We start from the raw sequence: 27,581 nt of genomic DNA, 5'->3' as shown, positions 1-27,581 counted from the left end.
GAGGTCATGGAGGCATTTGTAGATAAGAGCAAAAATTTTGAAATTTATACTTAAGGACACAGGCCCAGATTTTGGGTTAAGGATAATGGTGAGACTATCCGTGTTCGCTGCTATTATGGAGTAAATCAGACAGCAGCTTTCGGAGTCCACACATGCACAGTAAAACGCAGAAATCAAGAAGTTGCTGTCTGAGATGCCCTGCTCCTCCAAAAGCTTCGCTATACCTCACTGATCGATTCGGCATTAAAACACATGTAGGACGTGAAGGTGTGGTACTTACCCACTGGATACCCATGAAACATGCTAGAAAAAGTTAGGGCTGGACCATTCAAGTGTAAGTGAATTCTTAACCGCATGATAAGTCTTAATTACTGCCAAACAACCTTTCTGGCACTCAAAATTTCCTTTTACAAGTGTCTCATTCCATCAATTTTAATTATTGTTGGAGATTTTATAAAAAATTTTAAATGTTTTACTTTTTCTGTCTCTCATCTCTCTCAATCCCATCTTTCTTTCCCCCTCTATTTTGCTTTCTGTACATAATTTTACATTGAATTAAATATTCTAACTTCCATTTCCTGGTTTAGACTCTCTCAGTAAGGATTCTTCAATCTGATTGTCATAGAGTTATACAGCACAGAAAGAGGCCCTTCGGCCCATCGTGTCTGCGTCGACCATCAATCCCTGTCCAGTCTAATCCCATTTTCCAGCATTTGGTCCATAGCCTTGTATGCAATGGCATTTCAAGTGCTCATCCAAATGCTTCTTGAATGTTATGAGGGTTCCTGCCTCTACCACCCTTTCAGGCAGTGAGTTCCAGATTCCAACCACCCTCTGGGTGAAAAAGTTCCTCCTCAAATCCCCTCTAAACCTCCTGCCCCTTACCTTGAATCTATGCCCCCTTGTTATTGACCTCCCTACTAAGGGGAAAAGTTCCTCTTTATCTACCCTATCTATGCCCCTTATCATTTTGTACACCTCAATCAGGTCCCCCCTCAACCTTCTTTGCTCCAAGGAAAACAACCCCAGCCTGTTTAGTCTTCATAGCTGAGGTGCTCCATCCCAGGTAACATCCTGGTGAATCTTCTCTGCACCCTCTCCAAAGCAATCACATCCTTCCTATAGTGAGGCGACCAGAACTGCACACAGTACTCCAGCTGTGGCCTCACCAGCGTTTTGTACAGCTCCATCATAACCTCCCTGCTCTTATATTCTATGCCTCGGCTAATGAAGGCAAGTATCCCATATGCCTTTTTAACCACCTTATCTACCTGTTCCGCTGCCTTCAGGGATCTATGTACATGTACACCAAGGTCCCCTGTACTTCCTAGGGTCTTACCACTCATTGTGTATTCCCTTGCCTTATTTGTCCGTCCAAAATGCATCACCTCGCACTTTTCAGGGTTAAATTCCATTTGCCACTTTTCCGCCCATCTGACCAACACGTTTATATCGTCCTGTAGCCTGAGGCTTTCCTCCTCGCAATTTACCACCCCACCAATTTTCATGTCATCTGCGAACTTACTGATCATACCTTTTACATTCTCATCCAAATCATTTATGTAGATCACAAACAGCAAGGGTCCCAGCACCGATCCCTGAGGTACCCCACTGGACACAGGCTTCCAGTCACAAAAGCAACCTTCGACCATCACCCTCTGCCTCCTGCCACTCAGCCAGTTTAGGATCCAACGCGCCAAGGCACCCTGGATCCCATGGGCTCTTACCTTCTTGACCAGTCTCCTATGCGGGACTTTGTCAAAAGCTTTACTGAAATCCATGTAAACCACATCCACAGCATTTCCCTCATCCACACACCTAGTCACCCCCTCGAAAAATTCAATCAGATTGGTCAGACATGATTTACCCTTGACAAAGCCATGCTGACTATCCCCGATTAATCCTTGCCTCCTCCAAGTGGAGACTAATTTTGTCCCTCAGAATTTTTTCCAATAATTTCCCTACCACAGATGTTAGGCTCACTGGCCTGTAATTCCCTGGTTTATCCCTGCTACCCTTCTTGAATAATGGTACTACGTTAGCTGTTCTCCAGTCCTCTGGTACATCCCCTGTGGCCAGAGAGGTTCTGAAAATTTGTGTCAGAGCCCCTGCAATCTCCTCCTTTGTCTCACACAACAGCCTGGGATACATCTCGTCCGGGCCTGGGGATTTATCCACTTTTTGGCCTGCTAAAACCGCTAGTACCTCCTCCCCCTCGATGCTAATATGTTCAAGTATGTCACAGTCCCCTTGCCCGATTTCTATGTCTACATCGTCTTTCTCCATAGTGAACACAGATGCAAAAAATTCATTCAAAACCCCGCCTACATCATCTGGCTCTACACACAGATTGCCACTTTGGTCCCTAATGGGCCCTACCCTTTCCCTGGTTATCCTCTTGCCCTTAATATACTTATAAAACATCTTAGGATTTTCCTTTATTTTGCTCGCCAGTGTTATTTCATGGCCACTCCTCGCCCTCCTAATTTCTTTTTTAAGTATGCCCCTGCACTTTTTATACTCCTCGAGGGCTTCCTCCGTCTTTAGTCTTTTGTAACTGCCAAAAGCCCCCCTTTTTTTCCTAATGCATTTTTGTATATCCCTTGTCATCCAAGGTTCCCTTTGCTTGTTGGTCCCACCCTTGACCTTTACAGGAACATGTTGGCGTTGTACTCTCTCTATTTCCCTTCTGAAAGTCTCCCACTGCTTTGATGTGGATTTTCCTATAAGTAGCTGCTCCCAGTCCACTTTGGCCAGATCCTGCCTTATCATATTAAAATCGGCCTTCCCCCAATTTAGAACCCTTATTTCCGGGCCGTCTTTGTCTTTTTCCATGACCACCTTAAATCTCACCGAATTATGGTCACTGTCGCCAAAATGCTCTCCTACTGACACTTCCACCACTTGCCTGGCTACATTCCCTAGAATTAGGTCCAGTACCGCCCCCTCTCTTGTAGGACTTTCTACATGTTGGCTCAAAAAGCTCTCCTGGATGCACTTTAAGAATTCTGCACCCTCTAAGCCTTTCACACTCTGACTATCCCAATTAATATTGGGGAAGTTGAAATCCCCCACTATTATTACCCTATTATTTTCGCACTTCTCTGAGATTTGCCTACATATCTGTTCCTCTATCTCCCCCTGACTGTTTGGGGGCCTATAGTACACTCTCAGCAAAGTGCTTGTCCCCTTTTTGTTTTTAAGTTCTACCCATATGGCCTCATTAGAGGAACCCGCTAATATATCATCCCTCCTTACAGCAGTAATTGATTCCTTAATTAATATTGCAACACCCCCTCCCCTTTTACACCCCCCTCTGTCTCGCCTGAAGATTCTATACCCCGGAATATTGAGCTGCCAGTCCTGACCCTCCCTCAACCATGTCTCCGTGAAAGCAACAATATCGTACTCCCATGTGTTCAACAACAACTTCAGTTCATCCACCTTATTTGCAAGACTCCTTGCATTAAAATAAATGCCTTCCAGCCTTGCCATATTCCCTTTTGCCTTCACATATTTGCTCTGCCTTCCCAGCTGACTTATTTTTTCCTCCGTATTTGGCTGTAAATCACCCCCTACTATAGTTCCACTCTGTATCCCATCCCCCTGCCAAGTTAATTTAAACCCCCCCCCCCCGCCCCCAGCAGTGCTAGCAAACCTCCCCACAAGGATATTGGTCCCCCTCTGGTTCAGGTGTAAACCGTCCGACTTGTACAAGTCCCACCTTTCCCAGAAGCAGACCCAGTGATCCAGGAAACTAAAGCCCTCCCTCCTGCACCATCCCTTTAGCCACGCATTCATCTGTTCTATCTTCCTATTCCTATACTCACTAGCACGTGGCACCGGGAGTAATCCAGAGATTACAACCTTTGAGGTCCTGCTCTTTAATCTTCCACCTAGCTCCCTAAATTCTTGCTGCAGGACCTCATCCCTCTTTTTACCTATGTCGTTGGTACCAATGTGGACCACGACCTCTGGCTGTTCACCCTCCCCCTCCAGAATGCCCTGCAGCCGCTCAGTGACATCCTTGACCCTGGCACCAGGGAGGCAACAAACCATCCTGGATTCACGTCTACGGCCACAGAAACGCCTATCTGTTCCCCTTACTATAGAATCCCCTACCACTATTGCTCTCCCACTCTTTTTCCTCCCTTCCTGGGCAGCAGGAGCACCCCCAGTGCCAGGAAGTTGGCTGCTGCTGCCTTCCCCTGGTGAGTCATCCCCCTCAACAGTATCCAAATCGGTATACCTGTTTGAGAGGGGAATGGTCACAGGGGTCTCCTGCACTACCTGCCTGCTTCTATTGCTCCGCCTGGTGGTCACCCATTTCCTTTCTTCCTGTGCAGCCCTTGCCTGCGGTGTGACCAACTCACTAAACGTGTTATCCACGACCCTCTCAGCATCGTGAATGCTCCACAACCCATCCACCCGCAGCTCCAGTGCCTCAATGCGGTCTGCTCGTTGCCGCAGCTGGATGCATTTCCGGCACACGTGGTCATCAGGGGCACCGGCAGTGTCCCTGAATTCCCACATAGAGCAAGAGGAGCATAACACGGGGCTGGGCTCTCCTGGCATGACTTACCCTTTAATTAATTTAAATTAATTCACTATCACCAATTAAAGATATCTCTAAGGCGCTTGTATGGTCTACCAACAGTCCCTGCTACACCAGAAAAGACCCTAGTAACTATTAAAGAGTCCCAGGTCCCCTGTAGAGGGTGCCGCACTGAAATGGCTCTCTAATTACCATAAGTTGTCACGCAAAAGCCCACAAAGTCTGAGGGCAACTATAAGCTTAATAGACGGCGAGTGTCATTCGTTTGACGCTGACTGCAAAATCCGGGCCAAGCAGTTAATGGAGGCTGGTGAGAACTGGAGTGATGGAAGGATTTTTCCAGATGCTCAGACTGATCCCAGGTCCTGCTTAACCCTGATCTTAACTTCAAACATCATATGTGGTTCATTGTTTTCTGTTAGTTAGCCAATCCTCTATCCGGGATAATATATTAGCATTGATAGAGAATTGGCTGGCTAACTAACAGAAAACAGAGAGTCGGGATAAATGGGTCATTTTCAGGTTGGCAAACTGTAACTAGTGGGGTGCCGCAGGGATCAGTGCTGGGGCCTCAACTATTTACAATCTATATTAATGACTTGGTTGAAAGGACTGAGTGTAATGTAGCCAAATTTGCTGATGATACAAAGATAGGTGGGAAAGCAAATTGTGTGGAGGATGCAAAGAATCTCCAAAGGGATATAGATAGGCTAAGTGAGTGGGCAAAAATCTGGCAGATGGAGTATAATGTGGGAAAATGCGAGGTTATCCACTTTGGTAGGAAAAATAAAAAAGCAAATTATTATTTAAATGGGGAGAGATTACAAAATGCTGAAGTACAGAGGGACCAGGGGGTCCTTGTACATGAATCACAAAAAGTTAGCATGCAGGTACAGCAAGTAATTAGGAAGGCAAATGGAATGTTGGCCTTTATTGCAAAGGGAATGGAGTATAAAAGTAAGGCAGTCCTGTTAGAACTGTACAGGGTGTTGGTGAGACCACACCTGGAGTACTGTGTACAGTTTTGGTCTCCTTATTTAAGGAAGGATATACTTGCATTGGAGGCAGTTCAGAGAAGGTTCACGAGGTTGATTCTGAAGATGAAGGTGTTGTCTTATGAGGAAAGATTGAGCAGGTTGAGCCTATACTCATTGGAGTTTAGAAAAATGAGAGGGGATCTTATTGAAACATAAGATTCTGAAGAGGCTTGACAGGTTAGATGCAGAGAGGATGTTTCCCTTGTGGGGCAATCTAGAACTAGGGGGCATAATTTCAGAATAAGGGGGTGCCCATTTAAAACGGAAATGAGGAGGAATTTCTTCTCTGAGGGTCGTGAATCTTTGGAATTCTCTTCACCAGAGAGCTGTGGAGGCTGGGTCATTGAATATATTTAAGGTGGAGAGAGACAGATTTTTGAATGATAAGGGAGTCAAGGGTTATGGGGAGTGGGCAGGGAAGTGGAGTTGAGGCCAAGATCAGATCAGCCATGATAGTGAATGGCGGAGCAGGCTCGAGGGGCCAAATGACCTACTCCTACTCCTATTTCTTATGTAACACTTGCTTTCACCTTTAGAACATTACCTACCTATGCCTCTGCCTCACTCCCACTGTGACTGAAATCATCATCCAAATCTATATCGCTTCAAAGCCCTTTTTTCCCCCCTTACAAGGCTTTCCTTACTGGTGTACCCACCATACACAAACTACAACTCCTCAAACTCTAGCTCCTATCTCCGCTGTGGCTCAGTTGGTAGCATCCTCGCCTCTGCGTCAGAAGGTTGTGGGTTCAAGTCCCACTTCAGAGACTTGAACACAAAAATCTAGGCTGACTCTTTGTAAAGATTAGACCAATCAGTAGCTCATCTCTAGTCATTCAAATAATCAGGATCGACTGCAATCCAATATGGTGGGTATATTGTGTTTAATCAGAGTTTAAGACGGAATATAACATGTTAGTTATACAGCAAAAACATATGACCGTGACATGCAGTTGGTACAGGTCCCAATCGGACAGACAGCTGGTGTGCCTGAACAGTTCTCTGGCTTGCGGCCGCTCTTCCTCTTTTCTAGAACCTCCGAGTTGGTGAGCATGGAATCACTCTCGAAAGAGCGTTCGACCAGCCCAACTTCTGCTTGGCTCTTCCCTCCACCGCCTGTGTGGGCAAGCCCTCCGGGTGTTACTTTTATTCTCTTTTTTTAGGGGTGGGCCTGAGGCCAAATTATTGACCAGACCATTTAACCTATAGAGGTTCCCCAAAAAACTCAGTACCCAATGGAGTGTCGAGCTCTTTGTCTCAATTTTTGGATAAAAGCCCTCCCCTACAGGGGTTTCATGATCTCGGCCAATTTGTCTTATTGTTTAATCTTTCTGAAGGTTCTTCCTTTGGAATTCGTGTCTTATCTCCCTGGACCCTATCCTCCCTGGTACAATTTGTACTAGGCCTGGCCTTGTCCCCTTTTAATAATGAGGCCCAAGCCAGAGCTGTCCCACTTGAGCCGGTCGTTATCTCACTTTCATCTAGCAAACTGCTCCATCCTGAGATGGATACCTTAACCTCCTCGAATTCCTTTCATTCTAAGTCTTTTTATACTAATTCACTTTTAGTTATCTTCACAAGCAGTTTTGTTGTTAACTCCAATTCCTACTTAGCATTATATTATTAGTAATAATAGAAGAAACGTAGGCATTGAGCCTTGGTCCAATTAGAGATACATAAACAAAGTTGAAGTCATAACTTTAAAACAGCAGATAGTTAGCTTGGAAACAAGATTATTTATGACCGTCACACTGCAGAATGCTATAATGTGGTGGTACCACCGGTTGTACCTTACATAAAGACACATAATTCCCTTTAACTTACCTTACTCTATGTTTAACTTACCTTTTGGGGCCGTTGCCCTTTTAACTTACCTGTTGGGGCCATTGCCCCTTTAAGACGCGCGCTGACGTCACGTACGACGTGACGTGCGTGCGGAGGCTGCCGGCCCGACTCTGCCTTCCAGGACGGCTGCCGGCACAGCCTGGCCAGCGTCTTCGGCCTCAACGGCCAGCCGACTGGTGCGACGCGATCTTCCGCTCCCGCGGCAAGCACCGGCACAGCCCTGCCTCGCAACCTCTGCCTCAACGGCCAGCGACGCAACGACGCGCATCACGTGACGCCCTAAGCGCGGGAAACGCGAACAACGTGATGACGTCATCACGCTCCCCACAGGACTGCGAACTCAGTCCTCGTGGAGTCCCCGCTGGGACAAGACCTATACCACGGTGCTCCTACAGTCAGCCATCTTACCTGATGTAATTAGTCTGTTCCTGTAAATAAACAACTTGTTAATAGTTCGTCGAAGTCAAACTCTCTTTTATTTAGTGGCGATCTACATGAACCGCTACAATAACATCCACAGAGAACCAAAACACAAGCAGATTCTAAGCATCTATCCAGTTATTCTAATACTAGTCTGAAGAGACTTTTTGTCTCCAGTTCTAATACCATCATGTAAACACAGCATTATTAGTGTCACAATTTTGTTCGCATAACCATATACATTTTGGACACCCTTGATTTCTAACAACTTCAGTGCTGAAGGAGTGCTGCAATGTCTGAGGTGTCGTCTTTCGGATGACACATTAAACCGAGGCCCTGTCTTCTCTCTCAGATGGACGTAAATGATCCCATGGCCCTATTTCGAAGAACAGGGGGTTCTCCCCGGTGTCCTGGCCAATATTTATCCCGCAATCAACATCACTAAAACAGATTATCTGGTCATTATCAGATTGCGGTCTGTGGGAGTTTGCTGTGTGCAAATTGCCTGCCGTGTTTCCTATGTTACAAGTGACTACACTTCAAAAAGTACTTCATTGGCTGTAAAACACTTTGGGACGTCTGGTGGCCGTGAAAGGCGCTATATATATGCAAGTGTATCTTTTTACTTTCTTCAATCCCACAAAGCTGTCATTTGTCTTCACTGACTGGCCCCTTGTTCCATAACATAGCAACTCCAAAATCCTCATCCTCATTTTCAGATACCTTCATGGCCTCCCTCTTTCATCTCTAGAATCTTCTAGCCTATGCCCCAGCATGCACACTATGCTCTCCTGACTCTCTTGCATGACCTTTCTGCCATTCTTCCACATTCTAACATACCCAGATCATCTTCCTAAACTATTTCTCTTCCCTATCTTCAAAATGTCTTTTTTAATTCTCTTTGAACATGCCTTTGGTCACTGAAGTATCTATAATGCACCTTGGACCATGTGTGAAAGATGTTGTATAAATGTAAGATCTTGTTAATATGAAGTTATGATTTTGTACAAAAGCGTTTGACTATATCAGAGTATCTTTGTTTGCCTAACTGAATCATAACCACTGACAACTGTGTTGAGTCAATGGAAACATTTATTTCAAGAAACTACATTTTGAAACTTTGATTCATATGGTATCCATTGGAATTTACTGTGGTAAATATTAACACTTTTTTTAAATTAAAAAAAAATTTAAAAAAAATTACATTGTAGTGGTTTGCTAATATTGCCAACATTACTGCCAAAACATTCTTGGTAACAATAGAAAAAGTTCTTTGAAAAACAGTAGTTTTAAAATAAGAATTGTGTTGTGCTTTTGGAGGCTAATGTAACCTGCGTCTTCAGCCTTGTTCACTTCAATCAATAAATCCTTATGGTGCAGGTCCTTCTAGAGTGAAATCTTATTTCCAGTTCTAGTAGGTTTATTTTTGCCAACTTGATCTTTCAAGTTCAATGTTTAATTACTCTGCTGATCATCATTCATTGGTTTATTGATCGGTCTTTGAGTTCATCAATCTGTACACTATCTACAATATTGACATCTGTACATTTCTACAATTACAACAATGGAGTGCAATTTGGTGCCTGGGCAAGAAAGAAAAAATACTTGCATTTATGTAGTGCCTTATCACATCCATTACTATTGAAGTACTGTCACAAGGCAGACAATTTGCACACAGCAAGGTTCCACAAATGAAATGAAGACTAGTTAATCTGGTGGTTTTTTTATAGTGGTGTTGCTTGAAGAAAGAAAGTTGGCTAGATTCCACTGCTGTTCAAATAGTGTTATGGGATCTTTTGTGTCCACTGGAACCAGCAGACGGGCATTGGCTTAACATCGATTTCAAGTGCTGGCATTTCTAATAATGCAGCACTGCTTGAGTGAAGCTTGAATCCATAACTGTCTGACTCATTGGAGAGAGTGCTACTAACTGAGCCAAAGAGCCACTGTCATTTTCCATCACTGCAGTTTTGCAGTAAAAATCCTGGAAGAAGTGAAAATGTCTGGACTAGTGTAAGAAATTACTTCCTGCAACAAAACTGTTGCCGATCTGATGATTTTGTGGCAAAATTGAAATATAACATTTATTTTTCTTAATTCTTGGGTGAATTAAAATTGTTGTTCTGTTTTTGTAGAGCATGTATACAGGACGTGTGCTGTCGCTTCAGGAAATGTTGTTGCCGGTTGGACGATTAAATGCAGAAGCAATAAGAGGTCAGTGGGCCAACCTGTCCTGGGAGCTTCTATACGCCACAAATGACGATGAGGAACGATACAGTATACAAGCACATCCTGTGTTACTGAGAAACTTAACCGTGCAGTCAGCTGACCCTCCCCTTGGCTATCCCATTTATTCATCTACGTCTATCCATGTGCCTTTGTTCTAAAGAATTTAATTGAGCGTACTAATTAGTGTTCAACACTGAGTTATTACTACAGAAGCAATGGAAGTAAAATGTTGCCCTCATTTATAAAAGTTGATGAGGCTTGGCACTTTTGTAAAATGTACAAACTTCCAAGTGAACTAGTACGATTAAGTGCTTTGCTTGGGACTTCATTTATCAACTATGCAAAAAATATTGAATTTATTATTGCCAGAATAATTTCTTAAATTTGTATTTTTTTTTTAATTAATGGATTTTTGTAGTCTTTTTGTATCCCTGGAAACAAGGGGGAAATCAACCAAGGTTGCTATCCTGCGACTCATGCTGGAAAATATGTGTGCGCGCATCCGCTGTGGGGTGGAATTGGGCTCAACTGTGATGCCTCCATGTTTTAAAAGTATGCCAACACTTGGGTTAGGAACATGAAGATTGAGATAACTGTGAACCTGTATCCCAGCATATGCCAGCAGCTTTGAAGAGGAGAGAGTATATAGTACACTATATTTTCTGCATAACAATTCAACATACTGTGTTGAATTGTAAAAGTATGGCAGGTTATTTAAGACAAATTTGGAATGAGACACATTTAAAAATCTTCCTTCTAAAATGTCATTTCACTACATGAATGTAATAAGGATTGAAAGAAACAGCCGTAACATTTTCTTAAAAACTTTTGCTATGAATTACCAGTACTGAGAAAATGCTTATATTTGTTCCTTTTTTGATAAGAAACCTCTTATTTGACTTTAAGGTTGCAGTAACCTAATTCAACACACCACAAATTTAACTGAGATTTTAGAGTTCTCAGAGTTTAAATCACTTGATATGGATAAGTCCTAGTAAGACTATTTTAAAATCTCATGTTACAATCCTCCTTTGGCACACTGGAATTGCATCGGCTCATTTTGAATGTATATATTTTTTCGGAACTGCTTTCATTTGCAACAGCAAAAATGGGTTTACAATAGTTAATTTGGATGAAGTATTGTATTTCTTGTTGCTAGTTCTATAAATTTTTAAATTTAAAACCTAGAATGATGGTGGAGTGGTGAACTGGCACTGTGCATTAGCGCCACAGAATAAGGAGCGAGCATCGGTTCAGTTGCCAATCTGAGTTGTGCAGAGCGTAGGCTGTGGTAGCAATCTGCAGCATGGGAGGGAAAATCAGAAGAGTTGCACATAAGTGGTCCCTAGCAGCTACTAGCATATGCCAACAAAAAACATTGGCGGCAACCTGCGAGTAGTCTGACTGACTGACCAACCTGTTAATCCATACAAAAAGGAAATAATGTACAAAAAAATTGCATAAGACTTGGAATAATAGTAAAGTAAGTTCTTCTTTGGCTAAAAAATTACATTGTGAAAAGAATTGTTTTCATTAAGAAATAAGATTGCAGTGTGCCAGAAAACATACTTCTCTGAAGTGTCTGTGTGCAAACATATATATATATTTTTTTAAAGGAACCGTGCAAGAAATTGTATTCAAAATGATTAAAATGAGAGCCTTAATAAACAGTGCCTTTTATTTTTTAGTGCTGCACTGTATGAATTGTTTAGTAGATAAGCTTTCACTATTTCAGTATCCCTCTAACAGAATTTTATTGTAAGCAGTTTTTAAATGGGCAAGTCCTATTTTTCAGAAATGAGTAATACATTTTCAAATCTAATTTGTTGGAAGTGTAGGTTATTAGCGTATAATGAAATTACAATGACTACGTGTACAGCTGTATTTCACATTTAACTTTTATGACTTTTTCCAGGTTTAAATCTGTATATGTTGGAAAAACTTTGCTGTTTTGTGAATCTCCAAAATTAAAGTTTACTTCTATATCAGGAATGACCAAGTTTTTTTGTCTTTGTGGGTCACTTAGGTGCATGCCATGGAGTCCCACATGCCACATACAAAGTTTAAATCCATGTTTCCATTAGTCATTATATATCTGAAATTGAAGATAGTAATGGATTTTGGTGTTCTGATTTAGCATGTATCCACCAATGAGGCAACAATGTAAAGAATAGTTCTTTCCAATTCAGACCCACAAAATTCAAACAAACCAGCAAATAAAAAAGTTGCAAATACTGTAGCACCGAGTTGCCTGGTCTTTGTGGCCGAGTTACCAGAGTTTGGCTGTTGTATGTGGACCATAGGCCATAGTTTGGACACCCCAGTTCTATATGATAAATTTGAAAACATTCAGTCCAAAATGTACTGGGAATGCATTTTATTTAATTTATAAAAACTCATTCATTTATTATGCTTTATATAAATATTGTGCTGGCTGTATAATATAACCATGTGAGATGCAGAAATAAGCCAAGGTGGATTTGTGGCAATAAGAAGTGGTGGCAGGGTAGGCAGTGGCCTATGTGGGCCTGTTACGGAGTACCTGAAGGGGCACTCGGCCTCATGCATGAGTATTTGGTAATGAGTAAGCCTGATCCTAGCGCTGGACTTGGACACCTACAACATCAAGTTGCTGCCTTTTGTAGATCCTTCCATGTTGCTGAAAGCAGACACCTGTCTATTTGTTAATGAGAAAACGCTGAAACTTGGGATGATGACTACTGGAATGCAGTACCTGTGTATGAGAACATGGACCTATATATCTAGGGTCAGTGCCTAACATGATTGGGTTGCAGAGAGGCAAGCAGCTGATGCTGAGGTTCTACACCTCCAACCGTTGGAACCAGCATTCAATGGAATATGATGTGTGCCTGTACTGTTAGGAGGATGCCACAAAGCACTCGTACATCTTGTGGTCAGTTGTACTGCTCTCCATACCACTTGTGCGGAAATCTCAGAACCTTCTATCCACCTACCAGGAGCTCAAATCTGTGCTCGTCAGTTGTCTTGACAACCAACTAATGACTGTCTGTCTTCCTTGGGAATCGAGATTGCTCCAAGATACATAACGGGATGAGTGGGAAGCAGCCGCTGCAAGAGGTAGGAATTTAATTTGCTAACTTTACATGTTTCAAATTGTATGGAGTGAGTGTATGTGGAAGTGTGACTATACAGGTCACAAATGTAGAATGTTAAATAAAATAACATTGAAGATTTCGCTAATTGATAGAACGGTTTTATTTAAAGTGATTAGAAAAATTGAAATGGAACTCGCAATAAAAACTCGTGCACTAAAAAGTGCTACAGAATAAAATTTATCTCCAATTAAGTAATACAAGTTCTAAAGTTAAAGAGGATTTTTTCCATTTTAATAGAACATTCAAGTTTTTTCAGGGGCTCATACCCCCATGCTAACATTTGCCACCATTTCTATATGATTGCCTACCTTCAGGAAATCTAAAATTTGGAAACTAAATTAAAAATAGAAAGTACTTGTATTTATATAGCACCTTACATGACCTCAAAACATCCCAAAGCATTTTACAGCTGCACTTTTTAAAGTGTAGTCATTGTTGTAATGTAGGGAAATGCTGCAGCCAATTTGTGCACAGCAAGATCCCATTAATAGCAATGAGATAAATACCCAGATAATCTGATAATTTAGTGATTAAGGGAGCAATATTGGCCAGGACGCCAAGAGAAGTCCCCTGCTCTTCTTCGAATATTGCCATGTGACCTTCTACATCCTCCCGAGAAAGCACGTCTCATCGGAAAGAAGGCAACTCCAACAGTGCAGCACTGAAGTGACAGCCGAGATTATGTGCTCAAGTCTCTGGAGTAAGGCTTGAACTCAAAACATTCAGACTCCAGAGAGAGTGCTACCACTGAGCCTTGGCTCAGAAGGTTGTAGATTCAAGCCACAAATTAAAATACATCTAGGTATGCTGTACAGATTTATGATGACAAAACTGTTTAATAAGTAGTTCTTGGAGAGTACCCAAGTATTGTGCTGCAAATAAGGGATTCTGACCATCGGGACCCTTTAAGCATAAATTTTTAAACAAAAATATTTGTGCAGCTTGAAGGAAAAAGATACTAATTTCATTTCAAAAACTTCATGGAGTGAGTCTTCTTGCTTAAGTGTGTGTGATTTTTGAGGCTAGGTGACGAGACGTGTTTCTATACACCCGCTCCTTTAGAGCTGGCAAATAGCATGGAATTGCATGTAAGAGGATAGCTAAGATCAATGCATTTATAAACAACTTGTATTTATATAGCACCTTTAACATAGTAAAATGTCCTAAGGCGCTTCACAGGAGTGTTAGACAAAATCTGACAGCCCCATAAGGAGATATTAGGACAGGAGACCAAAAGCTCGGTTTTATGATAATAGGCTAGCATTCAGTGCAAAATCTTACATCTCCAGTTGTTACTCTTTGGGGCAACATTTCCTTGTCCTGTCCTGCGTGTATTTATTTACATAAATCTGTTTAGCCAAAATCTTGAATAAAAATGTGAAGAACTACGTACATTATCCTTACAAGAGCTGGCATATCTTCTTTCCCTTCTTGCTCATGCACTCATACAGTCACCTAAAGCCTTTTAAAACCACAATGGGGAATATAAATACTTAATTACATTAAGTCTGGGCCCATACTCAAATAACTTACCACCAAAAACACTAAAATCCATATAGGTACTTATGCAAACATCCATTGAGGTAATATTTCTATTATCGAGTCTATCCTCCTGTTATTTCATTGTAAAGATGGATTGGAATAGTTTATTTCTATAGTGGCATTGCTTTAATTAAATTATTCAAGGTGTGGCATAATTTGCAAATGTCTACTTCAGAGTACACTTGGTCTTGACTCCCCATGAGCAATTAAATGCCACAGGAGATTGACTAGTTTGTATTAATTAACACTACTAGTAAAAAGTTGGCAAGGTCTCTTCAGTATACTGAGGGATATTCCATCAATAGCTGTTCCTGAGATTGTGGGCTGAAAATGCACAAAGAAACTGAAGTTACTAACTTCTGAAAATGTTTCTCTGGTGAAAACAATGTTTACAGGATAACAGTTGATCTTTTAGACAAAGCCTCATTCAGTGTAGACATTGGCCCGTATTTTCCGATTGCAGGCCTCCCGCGGGTGAAGGGCTCCCGGGACGCACGCTCTTCCGCTCCTGGGCCTTTCCAAACTCCAAGTGCGCAGGGCCCACGTATCCCAGAGGCGCATGTAGTTCGCAGCGTCCCTGGGATCACATGGGCCATGGGGAGCCAATCAAAGAAGGGAATCTCCCTTCATACACCTGACCGGAAGACCTGTCAAATATATGAATGGAGATCACCCCAGAAACATAGTAAAACTTTAAATAAATTAAAAAAAATTAAATCACTAAATAAATTGAATATTTTAAACAAAAATTTAATTTTTTGCAAAAAATTAAAGTTTTTTTACAGGGCTAAAAATAAATGTATCTTTTTTTAAAGTATTTAAATAATAAATCAGTGCACTTTTTTTTTACTTTTTTGAACTCTTATCCTGGTAAAACCAGGCGTAAGAATTGTAAGGGTTTTCTGCGGGCGGAGGGTCTCCAAAAAGCGGAACTATCCGCCCGCAGAGGCCCTTCTCCAGGGCAGCCGGAGGATCTGGAGATCGAAAATGCCGGTTTTCAGCGCATGCACTGTGCAAGCCTGAAACCGGCATTTCCAATGTCCCTACGGGTGGGTACACACCTGTAGGGATCGGAATATCTGGGCCAATATTTCTCCATATCCACAATGGCCTTCCTGACTTTTTTTCCTCCCACACTTTGCATATGCCCTGCATTGTGATAATCAATCTTATTGCTATTCCCATGTTTCTGTATAAAATTTTTTAATTAAAATTGCAGCGTATTCATTAATACCATTTAATGATTTCTTTCTCAAAAGATCTTCACTAATCATGGGGAATAAAGCTACTGTCAATCAAAATTCAAATGCAAGTCAATGCGAGAGGTTCTGTGCTGTAATGTTTGATTCTAAGAACTTGACATAGACCAAAAAGTAGAAATAGAAATCACAACCACAAGAAGAAAGGATACAATTAACACCAGTACGGGATCACGATGCAGTAGTGTGTTAGTCCTCGCAATTAATGCCTGTGGCAGTGAGGTAGCAGATACAGCGGGGCACTTGAGCAGTATGCAGAGATCAAGAATTTATTTAAGGACACAAACAAAATCAAGTGAGCTATAACCTGTAGAACCATTGGCAGCTGTGAACTTCCGAGCAAGGGAAGATGACAATCTTTACTGTACTATCAATACTTCCCACTTAATGAGGGCAATTTTAACCTAACCCCCCTCGACCGGAATCTGATCAGCTGCCCATTTTACACCCTGCCAATTTTACTTTCCATTGAAGTTGATGTAAATTTTAATGTCCGTTACTCATGTGGATGAAACATTGACCCTTACGATGTGCTAAAAACTGTGAAGTCAGGAACCTAGCTACCTTTTGTAGTGGGGTGGGGTGGGAAACGAGCAAAAATACTGACTCTGGGATTATGATTTAGAAAGGTGGAACTGTAAGTCAGAGAAGAGATGATTTTAACCCTGCCTGCCCAGTGGGAATGGGATGGGCAGGTGTTTATAATCACTGTAGAGGACTTGCTGCTGATTGCTATTCTAACCGCGCAGTTCTGAAGAAGGGTTTCGACCTGAAACGTGGACTCTATTTCTCCATGGATGTTGCCTGGCCTGCTGAGTTTTTCCAGCGTCTTCTGTTGTTATTGCGCAGTTTCTTTAGTCAGACGAGGCGCCTGCCAGATACAGGCGAGGGCTTCATGACTAGATGCAAATTGGGGGCCAATAACGCAATTAGAACCTCAATGCCATTTTAATCATGAAAGTAATTCCCAGTGTCCAACTCGCCAGTAGCGCATTAAATCCCTCCACAACCAACCCCCCCTCCCCCATGCCTCAACAACACAAGTATAATTAATGCCACGAGACCACCAGGATAACACTTGAGCACACCATAAGGCTGCTAAAGCAGAGGTTCATATAGTGCTTCTGCAGAAGAAGCAGAATGTAATGCGGATGGGCGATGAATGTAAAGCCAAGTGTGGACTATAAAGTGAGGAAGGCATGCTGGGAGGGGTTGCTGGTTGTGAAAGTGCGAAGAATGTGAGGAGAGAATGCTGTTAGTGGATGGTGTGAAGACAGCAAAGGAAGAGGTGAGTGTGTTTGGAATGAAAGAATTTGCCGTTGTGCTTGTAACAAGAAAGTATGTGCGAACACAAGGTGAGGATTAAACTTGATTAAAATGTTACCCCATCAAATAGCTTGCCAACATTTACTACATGTGAAGAACAGCTACCTGAGCAAGATACTGGAGGACTGCCGGTGCCTATTAGCCATACCTCAGCATGAGTCGGTGCCTTCTGGATAGAAGGGGAGAAAATAGCTTACAAAGTACTGGCTGAAGATTTTTTCCTCGCCTTATCCTTCTGAAGATGGCTACTCATAGCTCTAAAGAGCAGTGACCCTTTGTTACGTGGCCTAGGAGTCTCAGTATGGAGTTATCACACCAGCAGTGTATGGTAATGAGAAGTCCTGGCTGATTTCCCCATCTGAGCCCAATCAGCCTCCTTCCTCATCCAGGCTGCATTAAGCAAGGGATCAATCTTGTTGGTATCCTTCAGTGCCACATGGCTTGTTTGCCCACCTAACTACTGGTAGGAGCAACAGGGTTCTTCACTTTCAACAGATGCTTGAATTGGCTGAGTCCGAAAGACCAACCAGTTAATCTTGTTGCTTTATAAGTGGTGGCATTCCTTCTTATCACAAGAATATGTGCTGGGAAAATTCTATTTAATAGGGAAACCAACAAAAAAATTGTAGGTAAGATTTCATTCCAAAGTAGCTCGATGTACAAAACAGTGACAACACTTAAAGTTTAGGTAAAGAAATAAGTTTCATTTATATAGTGCCTCTCATGTCCTCAGTGTCTAGAGGATGTGAAAGGCATTATATATATGCACAAGTTCTTTCTTTGTTACCTAAATAAAATAAAACAATGTGGGAAAAGACTGTGATGGATAGTAAACAAAGGTGTATTTTCATTGGTAAAACTTTTTCTTTTGCAACACGAGCATAACGGTCGTAGCTTCAAGCCACTTTATCCTTTATTTTTCCAAAATAAGAGGCATCGGCATCCTGAAATACAAAAAAAATACACAATTACCGAACGGCGCAGGAGGCTGGGAAATGAACAAAGGTGATCTGTAACTCCCAGCTGTATGGAAGTTTGAGATGGAATTATCTGTATACATTAAAGGACCTACTTTGGGGTGCTTGGGTTATTTTGGAGGATGCACTATTTTATGAGCATTATACTCATGTAACATATGATGTATTATGTTGCTAAAGTGGAGCAGAATCCCTTTAGAGCCACAGGTCTATTTGGCATAAATAGGCACCTTCTTAGGTCAGTTAGAGGATAATTGCTCTTAGGTACATCATTAGGTAAATTAGAGAATGATTATTTTGCTGGAGACTACTTTTCCTGATATATATTAATGACTTGGGTGTACAGGGTATAATTTCAAAATTTGCAGATGAGACAAAACTTGGAAGTATAGTGAACAGTGAGGAGGATAGTGATAGACTTCAAGAGGACATAGACAGGCTGGTGGAATGGGCTGACACGTGGCAGATGAAATTTAACGCAGAAAAGTGCAAAGTGATACATTTTGGTAGGAAGAATGAGAGGCGGCAATATAAACTAAAGGGTACAATTCTAAAGGGGGTACATGAACAGAGAGACCTGGGGGTATATGTGCACAAATCATTGAAGGTGGCAGGGCAGGTTGAGAAAGCAGTTAAAAAAGCATACAGGATCCTGGGCTTCATAAATAAAGGCAGAGTACAAAAGCAAGGCAGTTATGATGAACCTTTATAAAATACTGGTCTGACCTCATCTGGAGTATTGTGTCCAATTCTGGGCACCGCACTTTCTGAAGGATGTGAAGGCCTTAGAGAGGGTTCAGAAAAGATTTACAAGAATGGTTCCAGAGATGAGGGACTTCAGTTACATGGATCGACTGGAGTTGTTCTCCTTAGAGCAGAGAAGGTTGAAAGGAGATTTGATAGAGGTGTTCAAAATCATGAGGGGTCTAGACAGAGTAGATAAACTGTTCCCACTGGTGGAAGGGTTGAGAACCAGAGAACACGGATTTAAGGTGATTGACAGAAGAACCAAAGGTGACATGAGGAAAAACTTTTTTACGCAGCGAGTGGTTATGATCTGGAATGCACTGCCTGAAAGGGTGGTGGAGGCAGATTCAATTGTGGCTTTCAAAAGGAATTGGCTAAATACCTGAAGGAAATTTTTTTGCAGGGCTACAGGGAAAGGGTGGGGGGGTGGGACCAGCTGAAGTGCTCTTGCAGAGAGCCGGCACGAGCTCGACAGGCCGAATGGCCTCCTTCTGTGCTGTAACCATTCTATGACTGACAGCTTGTTATCGATTCCTGAACACTCCAAGGTTCGAAAAACTAGAAGGAAATGAGTGGCTTTCTTTCTCTTAAAAAAAAAAAAAACTCGTTTTGCATCTGCCAGAGAGAGTGATGGAGTCAACCACTTCTTTACATAAAGATTATTTACAAATCAGATGGATGCAAAACAATAAATTAAATATTATACAAACAACTTTAACAGAGTTAGGTAACTGAACTAGGAAATGTAAAAACTAGGATTTGCATAAACCTGAGTTATGTAGAGGTCAGCTTGCCTATGCTCACTATGGAATTAGTTTTTAGCTGCTGTGAAGTTAGGTTTACTATTAAAACTCAGCCTGAATGTGTAATTGTGCTAAAATCCTGACTGAACTCATTTGTTCCAGGTGCTCCTTACTGGCACAATACTACATATAGTTATACATTTTGCTAAATCCATTGGCCTACATTGGGATTTACTGTCATTAAAGAAAGTTAAAAAAGACCCATATGCCCTACACCCCTTCTCAGCACGGTTCCGAAGAACCCAGTTGGCATTCACGAGACCCGAAAGACACTGATATAAAATCGACAATTGGGGTGGGTGCTCCTTGTATCTTCCAATCAATACCTTTCGAGATTCTCTTTGAACCATAGGCCATAATACTGCACTTGGGAGCACCTACAATATATTACATTACACCAGCTAGCCCATTGTTCAGATGGGGAACAGAACCCACCAGGTCCCTGGGCGAGTCTGCCAACAAAGCATCATCTGTGAAAAGCAATACCGCGATTCTTTCAGAAATAGATCATCCCTTAGGTTATCCAACACATCATTGATGAAGATATTGAATAGTATTGTACTATTGAATAGTACAATGCATAATTCTTCTCCCAATACTCTTGATAGAAATAGATTCTGTTAATCTTCCACCTACCCTCACGGGTCTTGGAACTGCAGTAAACACCTGGCCTGATACAGTTACCAGGGAAGGGAGTTTGTGGCAGGGGCTGAAGATGATGGTCTTCCAAATGTTTAGCTGGAGGGAGTTAAGACTCATCTAATACTGGATGTTAGAGATATAGTCCAACAGTGAAGAGACAGTAGGGTTGTCGACAGTGGTGGTGAAGAGGTAGAGCTGGATGTTCTTGGGGTATGTGAAGTTGACCCCATGGCTGTAGATGATGTTGCTAAAGGGCAGCATGCAAATGTGGGAAAAGTGGGGGCCAAGGATAGATCCTTTTGGGGATTCTGGTAGTAAACTTGCAGGGGTGGGAAGAGAAGTAACTGCTAGAGATGCTCTAGCTATGATCAAAGAAGTTAAAAGTCACAGAAAATATTGTTTGTTACTTTGGTTATGATTATTTGGTGCTGTGGGAGGGGTAGAAGCCAGATGGAGGGATTCACACGCGAGTTGTGGGATGTGATGGGCACAGTTCCAGGAGATAACAACACATTCAAGGACCTTGGAGAAGAGAGAGGTTGGAATTGGGACGATAGTTAGCAAGGACAGCAAAGTCAGAGATTTTATTTTTGAGAAGGATTGATGGTGGTGTTAAAAGGGAGAGGGGCAACACCCAAAGAAGGGAACCAGTTATCATATTACGGTAGAATGTGGTTCAAGAAGGCACAATGGATGCCCAGGAGTTTAGTGGGAATAAGGTCAAGGAGGCAGGAGGGGGAACAAACATGAGAAAGAAAAAGAAAGTGAGAGAAAGACTGAGATTTCAGGGATGGAGTGGGCAGAGACTGGAGGTTTGGCTTAGGGAGTAAGGGAAGCAGCTGAATAGATGGTCTTGATCTTGGTGACAAAGAAATATATGAGCTCCTCACACTAGGTTGAATATTATGAAAATCAATAAAGGCAATACAAGATTCCTCCTGAGCCTTACAATGGTCAGGTGGCAATGCACTCACATTTTAGTGAGTTGAGTTCAGCATGGTGACCATGGGGACTTTTCGTTCTCTGCTGTCCCAAACTTGAATTTGCCAATTGTCTGACCATCTAGTGACATAGTTCCTGGGAGAGGAGGGAGGTAAGCACGCTCCAGTTAGCTCTAAAATGATACACTTAGCAATGAAAGATTGCAACCAAATCAACTCTCTGGCATAAAACCAGAATATGCTGGAAATACACAGCAAGTCAGGCAGTATATGTGGAAAGAGGAAGTTATGTTAACGTTTCAGGTCTATAACCATTTGTTGCAACCCTCTGGCAGATTTGGTAGTCCAAAACCTGAGCTAGGCAGATCCACAGTACACTAGGCACTGTGTAAGTTTTAGCTGGTTAAACTCCAACATCGACTTGGGGATTCCTAAGCCTTGGCTCTTGCCAACCTGCACCTAAGCTTTCTGGTCTTAACTCAGTGGGGTGTGTCCCTATATGAGGTAAAAACAGAAAGCCTACCTGTGTGAACTGTCAGTTTTTTTTGGAGACTCTTGTATGGCAATGGGTTTCTACTCATGTCAGTCACTTAAAAAATGTAAATCTAAATCTAGTTTAACACAGCCTAGGGGAGAATGTTATTTAAATCTTATAGGTTTAAGTGGAAAATGTAATTTTGTTAATTCTAATTACATATTTGAAGGGGTACTCCAAGAGAATAATCCATTTCCATGCAGTAGCATTTCAATCCAAAACAGGCTAGTCATCCCAGTCTCTGGAAGTAGAGAAATAGTGCCTCTGAATGACAGACTAACCATAGGCAAGAGATTTCTTTTTTATTATTTAAATGCAATCATGTCTTTTTTAATTCTTCCAGTTATTAGCCTTACCCAGGAGTATTCTTTTAAGAAGCTGACAAACTTTGTAGCTCATTATAATGTACAAACAACAATGAACTTTTTTTTTAAAGGAACTGTTAACATACACAGAGATTAATCTTTCCAAAATTGTACCTACCAACCCACTTTTCAAGTTTTTGACTCTTTTCACAGATACCCTGTTTGCAACAAACCAGGCCCAGGTAGGAGCATACTGCCACAGGTAAACATAAAGTAGCAATGGCTGCTCTGAAATCCACATCTCCTTTAATTCATTTGCCATACCAACTAGCATCAGTTGGACACAACGAACTGTTGGCATTCTGCGGGGTTGTACAGAACTCTCGGTCACAGCCTAAAGAAAAAGCACCAGTAAGCTTCAAAACAAAGCAATAATGCAATGGGATTTCTATATTCTTCTATACAGTCATTAAGCATACCAGCCAAGCTAGCAGTCTGCCTCATAGGAAAGTGATAATTCAAAATAAATAAAACTTGGGGCATTATATAAATGTGCCCTCAGTTAGAAAATGAATTACAGTTATCCTTTATATATCCATATAAAAGTATATATTTTAATTCAGTGTTCCATTGAATCATTAAGATAAAAACTCACTGATTCAATCCTAATATGTTGAATTGTTCTCCGTGTTTAGCCAATATTCTCATTAGCGTGAATATTTTAAACATTGTAAGAGTTTTATTTAAAAGAATGCAAAAAAATACTATCACACTTATTATAGAGGATAAACAACAACCCTTCAAACAATCCTGGCTCTCCTGCACTAGTGACTGCTAGTGATCGGTACATCACTGTACCTTATTTATCTCTTCGGTAAAAGCATTTTTCACAATATTTGAGTGGACAGGTCCAGGACAAACAGTGCTGATTACAATGCCTGGGTGACTAGCAAGCTCTGGTCGAAGGGAATTAAAAAATCCCTAGAAAAGAGAATACAGTATAGAATCAGTATTTGTACTTTGTATGTAAGTGGTAGCCTTACTATTAAACCATTTCTAATATTTTTTTAAATGTCATTATTCCACACATTCATTTCACATGTTATGTTTGGCAGTATACTTAAAACCATCACTGTGCTTTTAAGTCAAGCCATCAGAATTTTCCTATGAACTCTAAATTAAAAAAATTCAATATTAACAGTCTGATTTAATTTATCCCAGTGTGATTTATGAAAATCTTGAATCTGCGCTAAGTGCTGAGAATTTGCTGCTGAAAATCACATCCCAAAATCTCTCAGGTTTTGTGATTGTGTATGTACTTAGAATCATAACAGCACAGATGGAGGCCATTCGGCCAATCGAGTCCATGCTGGCTCTCTGTAGAGCAATCCAGTCAGTCCAATTCCCCCGCTCTATCCCCGTAGCCCTGCAAGTTTATTTCCTTCAAGTGCCTATCCAGTCTCCCCTTGAAAACATTGAGTGTCTCCGCTTCCACCACTTCCGTCGGCAGCGAGTTCCAGATCCTCACCACTCGTTGCGAAAAAAGTTTTTCCTCAGATCCCCTCTGTATCTCTTGCCCAAAACCTTAAATCTGTGTCCCCTTGTCCTTGTACCATCAACTAGTGGGAACAGCCTTCCCCGTTTAGCCTATTCAAAACCGTCATAATCTTGTACACCTCTATCAAATCACCCCTCAACCTCCTTTGCTCTAATCAAATCAAATCCAGCTTCTCCAACCTGTCCTTGTAGCTAAGATCCCCCATCCCCGGAACCATTCTGGTAAATCTCCTCTGCACCCTCTCAAGTGCCTTCACATCCTTTCTGAAGTGTGGTGACCAGAACTGGAGACAATGTGGCCTAACCAGCAATTTATAAAGGTTCAGCATAACTTCTCTACATTTGTACTCAATACCTCTATTTATGAAGCCCAAGATCCCATATGCTTTACTAACCACTCTCTCAATATGTCCCACCACCTTCAGGGACCTATGCACATTAACTCCCAGGTCCCTCTGTCCCTGCACACTCTTTAAAACAGTGCCATTAAGTGTATATTGCCTCTCCCTGTTCCTTCTGCCAAAATGCATCACCTCACACTTCTCTGTATTAAATTCCATCTGCCACTTGTCTGCCCATTTTGATAGCAATCGACTGCAACAGGATATAGAAAGGCTATCATCCTCACTGTTTGCCAATGGCAAATTTAGAAATTCTACACTGTATTCCAATATCCAGGTCATTTTTATATATCAAAAAAAGCAGTGGTCCCAGCACTGGCCCTTGGGGAACACCACTGTCTACCATCCTCCAGTCTGAAACAGCCATTTACCACAACTCACTGTTTTCTGCCCTTAAGCCAATTCCTTATCCAAGCTGCTACTGACCCACCTATTCCATGAGTCTCAATTTTGTTAACTAGCCTTCTATGTGGTACTTTGTCAAACGTCTTCCTAAAACCCATGTAGACAACATCCATTGCATTCCCTTCATTAATCCTCCCCGTTACTTCATCAAAAAATTCAATTAGATTAGTCAAACACGTTCTGCCTTTTACAAATCCATGTTGGCTCTCCTTAATTAGCTTAAACCTCTCCAAGTGCCTGTTCATTTTTTCTTTGATTATTGTTTCTAAAATTTTACCCACCACTGATGTTAAACTGACTGGCCTGTAGTTACTAGGATTGTCCTTACACCCTTTCTTGAACAATGGTGTCACATTTGCCACTTTCCAATCCTCAGGCACCTCCCCCTGCATCTAGGGAAGATTGGAAAATTATGGCAAGCCCTTCCGCTATCTCCTCCCCCAATTCCCTTAGCAACCTGGGATGCAAGTCATCTATCTGCACATAACATTCATCACGTAGCATGCATGATGACATCACTAATGCAATGCACAGCATCTGGGAACCAGGAAAGACCAGAGTGGATTTAGGTTATAATCAGAGGGAGTTGCTTTTTACTGATCCAACAACATGAAAAAAATCCAGGAATTTATAGTTGAAATTGGTTTAAAAATTTTTTTAATGATCCTTCAGTATGTGACTTTGCAATTCTGTCACAATCACATGACTTTTGTTTTTCTTAGCTGTAGGATTCAACACCAATGGTTACATTCCAAAAAAAAGTCACTTAAATAGTGCAGAATTGTGGAAACAGATTAAAAACACTACATCAGAAAACTAACAATAGAAGAATAAAGATCAATGAGATAAGTTTGTGACAGCTAAAATAATTACTGTCTGCAGTTAAACCGCCTACCTGAAGAGCATGTTTACTACTTGCATAAGCTGTAGAAACAGGTGCAGCAACAAGGCCCGCCAAGCTGCTGACGGTGACAATTAGTCCTTTCTCCTGCTTGATCATGTGAGGTAAAACACACTTGGTCAGCGAGACTGTCCCAAGGAAGTTCAGTTGCATTATAGCTTTGTAAACATCAAGGTTTGTTTCCAGGAATAGGGAGCGCTGGGAACGCCCAGCATTATTGACCAAAATATCAATCTGCAAAAAAAACACGGAGAAATATTAAACGAGCAACAGAGAGGTTTTGAATATTTCTAGCCTTAAAAAAGTTTCAGATTTGTTTCTGAACAAATGCTCTAACATAGATCTTTTATTATCACTACAGCTATACTATTCTGCTAATTCAAGCAGCTCAGCAAGATATAAGCAGAAATCAGCGACTGATTGAGATTAACAAATTAAATATTTTTCTCAACATGTGAGAAAATCGTTTATTTCTACTGCCTAAAGAGATGGAAAATGGCAGGAACAATTAGAAAGGATAAGTCAAGCTTCTTGTGAGGGAAGTCTTAAAAAGGCAAGTGAGTTTTATTACTCGTGCCATCACACCTGCATGTCAACGTACAATGGCTCATTTGTGCCAAAGGAAAGTCTCCAAACCAGAGGGATGAAGATGAGCTCAGATGTTAGCATTATCATCATTTTAAAAGAATAAAAAATTGTCACCATTTTTACATTGTAAATTGCCTAACTTGTCACAAACAGTAAATACTTTACATATGTTGGGCCAAAAATTGCAGCTGGTGGCGTAGCTCCAGAGTACGCCACCGACCTGTGGAAAAAAATATGTTGTGGCAGAACCACTGAATGACTCTGGCTTACTGTATATAATTCTCTTTAACGATGTTCTAACACCAGCCTAAACCTGTACCATTGTGTTAGGCATTACTGTGTTTTGTATATAGAGTTTGCATGTACGAGGCGTGGCCCCTTTGAGCGTGGGAAAACGCGGGCAAACGTGATGACGTCACGTCGCAAACCACGGGACTGCCCAGTCAGTCCTCTTGGCATCTCCATTGAGTAAAGACCTGTTTAATCGTTCTCTGGTGTCGATCTCAGTTATTCGTAGGAATTTGTTAATTCCTACATTGGTGACCCCGTTTTTGTGAATGTTTTCACAAAAGAAGAGCACAGCATGTGTAGTGTATGTACCTTTAAGTGGAACTATGTTTTTGAAGCCCCTGTATACTGTAGTACCAGTAGTGACCACTCGGGTATATAAGCCTGTGTAGCGTCTTGTGTTGTTAGTTCACCTCCAGACTTTGTTCAGTAAACACTTGTTAAATCAACTCCTGCATTCCGTGTCTCCATTAACACACGGATCTAACAGTGGCGACGAGTTAGAAACAAACTTACCTGCAATTCGGCAGCACCTCAAGGGGATCGATTCTTCAGACGAAGGTCGAAGCCAGAAGCAAGAAAAAAAAAATAACTCGAAGAAACTCGAAAACGAGGGCCAGGCTTGGTCTCCAGTCTGTGGTTTCCCCAGCTAAACTGTAGTGTCCGTGTGTAGATAAAGACACTGAAGACAGGAGTTGGTTCATAGGTATTTACTAAGCAAGTCTGGGGGGGGGTCCAAAGGATATACACAATACACAGGCTTATATAGCCCAAGTGGCAATTACTGGCATTACGCACACCTGGGGCTCTTAAAGGCACATACACCACCATTGCTCTTAAAGGCACATACACCACAATTCCTCCCCTTCTAGCTAACTAGTACATCATATTTTAAGTAATTATTAATTAAATGTTATATGCAAAATAAGATACATTGCTGTATTAATTAATTATAAGTTAGTCTCTCAGGAGGCTTCCTGACTCGGTCCGGATAACGCCTCGGGGGTGTACTGGTTTCTGGTGGTGTAGTAGGTTCTTCTGGCAAGGCTGATTCGGCTTGAATGCCAGCATCGGGTTCCAGTCTCACCGGATCGGAGGTAGATATGGGTATATCTACTTCATCGTTAGATATATAGAGTGG

The 27,581-nt window shown here is 41.6% G+C and overlaps 2 protein-coding genes across 6 annotated transcripts in view; one reads left to right on the top strand and one right to left on the bottom strand.

The window, feature by feature from the left end:
• Positions 1-12,078, top strand: part of pcnx4 (pecanex 4) — a 61,815-nt gene extending 49,737 nt beyond the window's left edge. For all 5 annotated transcript variants that reach the window (XM_086002870.1, XM_086002869.1, XM_086002868.1 and 2 more), the window contains one exon: positions 9,993-12,078. In XM_086002870.1, the coding sequence (XP_085858996.1) occupies positions 9,993-10,244 (252 nt within the window). In that variant the 3' untranslated portion in view covers positions 10,245-12,078. The remainder of the gene's footprint in view (positions 1-9,992) is intronic.
• Positions 12,079-13,305: 1,227 nt separating this feature from the next.
• dhrs7 (dehydrogenase/reductase (SDR family) member 7) overlaps positions 13,306-27,581 on the bottom strand; it is a 52,574-nt gene continuing 38,298 nt past the window's right edge. Inside the window, exons 5-8 of the mRNA XM_086002872.1 lie at positions 25,559-25,798; positions 23,159-23,281; positions 22,479-22,694; positions 13,306-18,294 (exon numbers count right to left, since the gene is read on the bottom strand). Of these exons, the coding sequence (XP_085858998.1) occupies positions 18,247-18,294; positions 22,479-22,694; positions 23,159-23,281; positions 25,559-25,798 (627 nt within the window). The 3' untranslated portion in view covers positions 13,306-18,246. The remainder of the gene's footprint in view (positions 18,295-22,478; positions 22,695-23,158; positions 23,282-25,558; positions 25,799-27,581) is intronic.

The sequence above is a fragment of the Somniosus microcephalus genome, chromosome 12, assembly GCF_052327205.1.
Source record: "Somniosus microcephalus isolate GS21.2 chromosome 12, FLI_Smic_1.0, whole genome shotgun sequence".
Taxonomy (NCBI): Eukaryota; Metazoa; Chordata; class Chondrichthyes; order Squaliformes; family Somniosidae; genus Somniosus; species Somniosus microcephalus.
The sequence above is the reverse complement of the archived record's forward strand: the minus strand, read 5'-3'. Positions and strand labels throughout refer to the sequence as shown.